Here is a 5,443-nt window from a genome sequence, read left to right on the forward strand (position 1 = left end):
CGTTCCTCGCGAATCGAGCCGATCGTCAAAGAGGACCATTTCGATTTCAGCATTGGGCTTGGCAAAGGCGAGAGGTTGTCAAAGGAGGGCTGCATAGAAGCACGTGGTCAGAGTTCTTCAAGGCCGTTGGCGATGTTAGTTGCCAAGTTGACGTTGGGGCTCGAAGGGAAGAGAGGGGGAGCATCATCGGATACCCAGTCTCCCCTCCCACGTGCACGTCCACGTCGAATCGAAAGTCGTCCGATTCAGACGAAAATGAACAGGCGGTCCTCAAGTCCAGATCATCCCCGTAAAGGGGAGAACACAGAGGACTGGTCGTCGTTTCGAAGACGCAGTCTGCAGGGATGCTTGAGCGTGGAGGTGGTCTGCGAGATGAAGGCGAGGCTGAGGCTGGGGTGTGCGGTACGCGGGAGTGGAAAGAGGTGGGGGAGGTGGGGAAGGGTGACGAGCGGTGTTCATTTCACTAGAAGAAGAGGAGAGGATGGAAGAAGAGGCAGATAAGGAGCGGACGAGCGTTGGGAAAGGTTTTGGTTGGTGGTTCAGTATATAACTTCTTCTGCTTTGTCGTTTGCCAGCAGGAGGGAAAGTGGAGGAGAGTGGGAAACGTGTGAGTGGGAGCCATTTCGAGTAGCGCATTGAGTGGCGAGGGACGAACATTAACTCAGGTGTGAGTGGTGGGGAGGGGAGAGGGGAGGGTGAGAATTTGAGATTCTCGCGTATACCATTCTAAGTGGGATTCGCCTTGCCGTCGTCAGTTTCGTAAAACGAGTCCTCGGATGAGGATGAGGGAGGAGAGTGGAATGGATCTTCCCATGGAATTCTTAAACGGCCAGAGGGGTGATGCGGAACTGAGGCACTTGCTGCCGTTTAACGGGGACGTTGACGACGAACCATTGTGCTTGGTAATGACAAGCGGCTTACTGGCTGCTGGGCAGGCATTGAACCACAGCGACGGGAGCGCGAACTCGTCGTCTGACGTCGATGGCGTTGGCGGCGGAGTTCCAAACTGCGCAGAAGCTGAAGGTGAGATGGATGATGTGGAAGACGCATGAACGAAGTACAGAGGGAGTTGGGATGGATGGGTGCAGGAATTTGTAAGAAGCATCTATGAATCTCAGCCTGAACGAGTCAGGGGACGGCACTGGACTGGGAGTAGTAGGTGGACGATGGGCATGTTGGGGTATGGATAGAAAGAGGCCGTTTTGAGTAAAGATGTCGTCGAGTCCGAGGGAAAGGTGTGACCAACCCTTCTGATAGCATCGCCATCCCATCTCAAGTGCCTGTATGCGTGCAAAACCACTTCAAACCGCACACCTTGCGCGCATTCACTCGTTCCTCCCCTCTCTCCATTGCCAAACCCATGAACTCGGTCGTCCACGTCAGCGACATCTTTCCCTTCAAGCTGGTCGTGAGGGATTCGTATAGGCTTGAGAGACATGAAGGAAGGTTAACTTTAAGGAGAATTCGGAGCTCCAAGGGAGGGCTGATAGAGGACGTTTGGTAGATCCGCATCTGTGAAAAGAGGGTGGATGAGGCTAGAAGGGAAAGGGAAAAGGGTAGGATTACCTGTGATATAGATGTAGACGTTGGGACACTAGCCCACCTACAAATTCCGGCGTATCAGAGGAGCAGTATGCGTGAATCTGTGATGGTGGTATGTTCTTGTAAGAACTGGGAAAGGATAGCTAACGGAAGGGGACAAACCTTGGACTGTTTCAGACCCCCTCCTTTGCAATCCGCTACGCGTCGTCCTCCGCCTCATGGGTACGTATCATCAGTGGGTTCCCCAGTCTAACGACGTGTTTGAGTTGCCGTCCGAACATCATTTGTTGCATGTCGGATACTTGTTGTAGTAGTGATCGAAACCACGCTATTTCCCTGAATACGACGCGTGTAAGGTCATGGCTTCTAGGGGGCTAGGGTCAGAGACAAAGGAGGTAACGTACGTGTCGTTTTCTACGGAAATGATGTCGTCAGCCAGCTCCTAGTGCGAGATCAGGCAGTGGTATACGGTATAGCCAACAGATCAACAACTTGAATAGAATCAGTACTCGTTGTTGATATGCACCAAACCCAAGTACTCACCCAAATGGAACCAAGACGCAATCCCACACCATCTCTCCTCCGTCCTCTCTTCAGCTACCGTCGAATCCGCGAGTTTCTTCCAGAGTTCCTTGGCAAGCGCTTTGCGCTATAGGGCTAGGAGGTGTTCTTCGAATCCAGGGTGTTGAAACTGACAAACTGTTCTCCCCCCATTTTTCGACGTGTTTTGACGGGTTTTTTCAACTGATAGCACTGTAGTGATTCAAAGGGGTTGTTGAGGGGCTTTGAGAGGAGTTTTTCGACTCGTTTTGCGAGTTTTCGTGGGTTTGGAAGACAGACGGGCGTTGGTAGGTGATGGGTGTTTGAATATAATTGGCACCGTTCCCCTTTCACCTCGTTCTCAAGCAAGTACGGAGTCCCAGTAATATACAGAGATAAAATGTGAAGGGTTGATTGAAAATACTACAACATTTACACACGTGCCCGCAGGCCTATGCGACTTGGAAATGTACACCATATCCAAATGACATTCCACATCTTCTGTGACTGGTTGACCACTTTGCTTGACTTTTGCGACAGCAATCTTTTCGTCAAATTCCTCCAACCGCGACCGGTCACTCAACGCCTGCGTCGGCTACCAGGCCTCATTATCTTCGCCAACGAACATCGAAGATCTCAACGAAGCTCAGCCTCCTAGCACCGGTTCACCAACAAGACCTCAGCGCCATCAGAACCTTCAACCACGACAGGCGTAGTCTAACTGAGAAGCGCACAGAAGCCAGCTTCACCAAAATGGGCCATCGTTGAGACCTAATCGGGCAAAGGAGTCCCTCTGATCCGTTGAAAGCTTTTGCAAGGTGTACGAGGCGAGCTGCTACACGATCAGTTGGGTCGTGAAAGGTGTGTATCGAAGAAGCAGCGCATATTGATCTGCGGTAGTGACGACCATAAGAAGGCGATATCAACAAAAGAGGGAACAAAACAAACCTTGAAAACCTTCAACACCTTCAATATCGGCTCAATATCGTCCTGTATGTATCACGAACGGTTTCTGGCCTAGCAGCGTGTTTTAGTTGCCGTCCGAACAACGTTTGTTTCATGTTGGCATACCCTAGGGTAGTGAGGCGCTAACTTCCAACTAACTTCTGTCTCTGGTTGGGGCGGTAAGACACAACAGAGACGAGCGGCCCTACTGCAAAGAGGGTCTTATGTGAGGGCGTTGAAGAGGCTATGTCGTTGTCGTCCGTCGTAGTCTCCTCGCGAGGAGAGTTGGTTCCAGACATAGAGGGGCTGCGGCGGAACTTCCTATGAGAACCAACTGTGTGTAGACTCGTTAGCGACCGCCATTATATGAATGACAATAGCCTTACTTGGAAAGCCTCCGCAATAAATGGGAACTGAGGAATCAAGGGCCCTTTAACCGCACCTCAATAACTTGCGAACAGCCACGACCCTCTGTTCGCCAATGAGCTCCCTTGAAAGCATCGCCGTTGTCAACGCTAATGCTTGACGATGCAGAGGGAGGGCAAGGATGCAGTGGTTTCAACTATGGCTGATGAGATGAAGTCGGGGAATGGGGAGATGTTTCAGGCTAGAAGGGTTGGTGATGAATGGTGGGAGGGGAAAGGGTCAGACTAAGAGAGCTCGCGAGTCTGGGGCCGCTCTAAATCCAATTCGCCCGCCATTTCCGGGTTCGTAGCGCAACTGTCCAAATAGAAAAGAAGGCGAAAGTGGAACGTGAAGGTAGATGTGTTTGGGGACGACGAGCAGCTTGATCATTCCTTACATGCACCTAAGCCAAGACCTCCATACCCCTATGGTACACATTATCCCTCTCCTGCGCCGTCCACGGTATTAGCGCTGTATGGCATATCGACAGCTTCCTCCTCTTCAAGAACCAGGAGGGTGCTGTTTAGGTGCTCATGAAGTGTCTGTTTCGAAGAGAGTTGGGTGCTGCGAGAGTGTCGTTTGTGGATCTTTGGTAATGATGGTGTTGGTGATAGTGTTGAGCTGTCCTGTGAAGGGAAGCAGGGAGGAAGAATGGCTGTGATTCCTCGAGTTCTTAATCGTTGATATTGGCGAGCAGCCGCTCGATAACGTCCGTAATTCGCCTGGATACTATGAGAAAAGGAGAATGGAATGAGCCATATGGGCGAGTCAAGAGATATAGAAGAAATTCACACCTTTTCTCGACTGTAAGTGGGGAAAGTGTCTTCGAATTACGGTCCTCTCCTATGGGATTAGACGTCGACGGTCTTCGACTGTGACGTTTGCACCCTAAAGCAAGTTGGGCGTAGCCAGATGAGGATCAAGAAATGTACAGAACGAGCTATGCGCACCTGATAACGCCAGCACAACAAAACATAGAGGCAAATGCTGGGAAGATGTAATGGTTGGGGAAGTGGGCCACGAGACACGCTGCAAACTCTGAGAGTGAGTGTAAATGAATCTGCAGTAGTGGCATGGGTTTGTAAGAACTGGGAAAAGGATAGAAAAGGGGATGGAACGAACCTTGGACTCTTTCATCATCTCCTCCACTCGAAGTCCGCTACGTATCGTCCTCCGCCTATGGGTACGTATCACCAGTGGGTTTCCCGGCCTAACGGCGTGTTTGAGTTGCCGTCCAAACACTGTTTGTTGCGCGTCTGAAAGTTGTCCTAGTGGTGATCGAGCCCTATCATACTTCGACAATTATGGCGCAGGAAGGGTGGGTCATGGCTCCTAGGGGGCCGGGGTCAGACGGAGGAGGGATCAAGATGGGGATGGGGAGGGGACGTACTTGTAGAATTTGGCTTCATGACGTGCACTATGGATAGCCAAAAGATGAACAACTTGAACAAAATCAGGACATACATGTCATTCAAACCCAAGTACTCACCAGCTCCCAAACGAAACCAAGACGCGATCACACGCTATATGTCCTCCGTCCTTTCTTCAGCTACTGCCAAATCTTCCAGAGTTTCTGGAGAGGTGCCTAGCGCTATTCTTCGGTTCTTCCCCATTTTTCGGCGGGTTTTCACGGGAGCTTTTGAATTGATAGCACTGCAGTAGCTCTAAGGGGTTGTTGAGGGCTTTAAAAGGAGTTTTTAGACTGCTTTGTGAGTTTTTGTGGGTTTGCAAGATGGGTACAGGATAGCGTTGGTATTTGTCACGTGGTGGGCGCTTGATCACGGTTTGAGATTCTACAACTGGCGCCGTTCCGCTTTCATCTTGTTCTCAAGAAAATAGATAAGATGTTAAGGATTGATTCCACGATAGATTCTACGACGGAGAAGATTTTGGGCGAGAGCGTTGGAAAAAGCTGCATTGCCGTCATCCGCCATTGACATCACGGAGTTAGGTGGAAGGGATTCGGTCGCGAGTCTTGCGGCAGCATCGTCCCAAAGAGAGAGAGGTAAGG

General features: G+C 50.7%; 1 protein-coding gene across 1 annotated transcript; it reads right to left on the minus strand.

Moving 5' to 3' along the window:
- Nucleotides 1–917: 917 nt before the first annotated feature.
- On the minus strand, nucleotides 918–3,326 carry LACBIDRAFT_335384 (uncharacterized protein; the record flags this gene model as incomplete). Its single annotated transcript, XM_001890262.1, has 10 exons — nucleotides 918–1,280; nucleotides 1,315–1,566; nucleotides 1,608–1,643; nucleotides 1,691–1,757; nucleotides 1,947–1,956; nucleotides 2,086–2,191; nucleotides 2,239–2,295; nucleotides 2,519–2,677; nucleotides 2,817–2,973; nucleotides 3,187–3,326. The coding sequence occupies 10 exons, from the start codon at nucleotides 3,324–3,326 to the stop codon at nucleotides 918–920; spliced, it is 1,347 nt and encodes a 448-aa protein (XP_001890297.1).
- Between the last annotated feature and the right edge of the window lie 2,117 nt (nucleotides 3,327–5,443).

The sequence above is a fragment of the Laccaria bicolor genome, genomic scaffold, assembly GCF_000143565.1.
Source record: "Laccaria bicolor S238N-H82 LACBIscaffold_85 genomic scaffold, whole genome shotgun sequence".
Lineage (NCBI taxonomy): Eukaryota > Fungi > Basidiomycota > Agaricomycetes > Agaricales > Hydnangiaceae > Laccaria > Laccaria bicolor.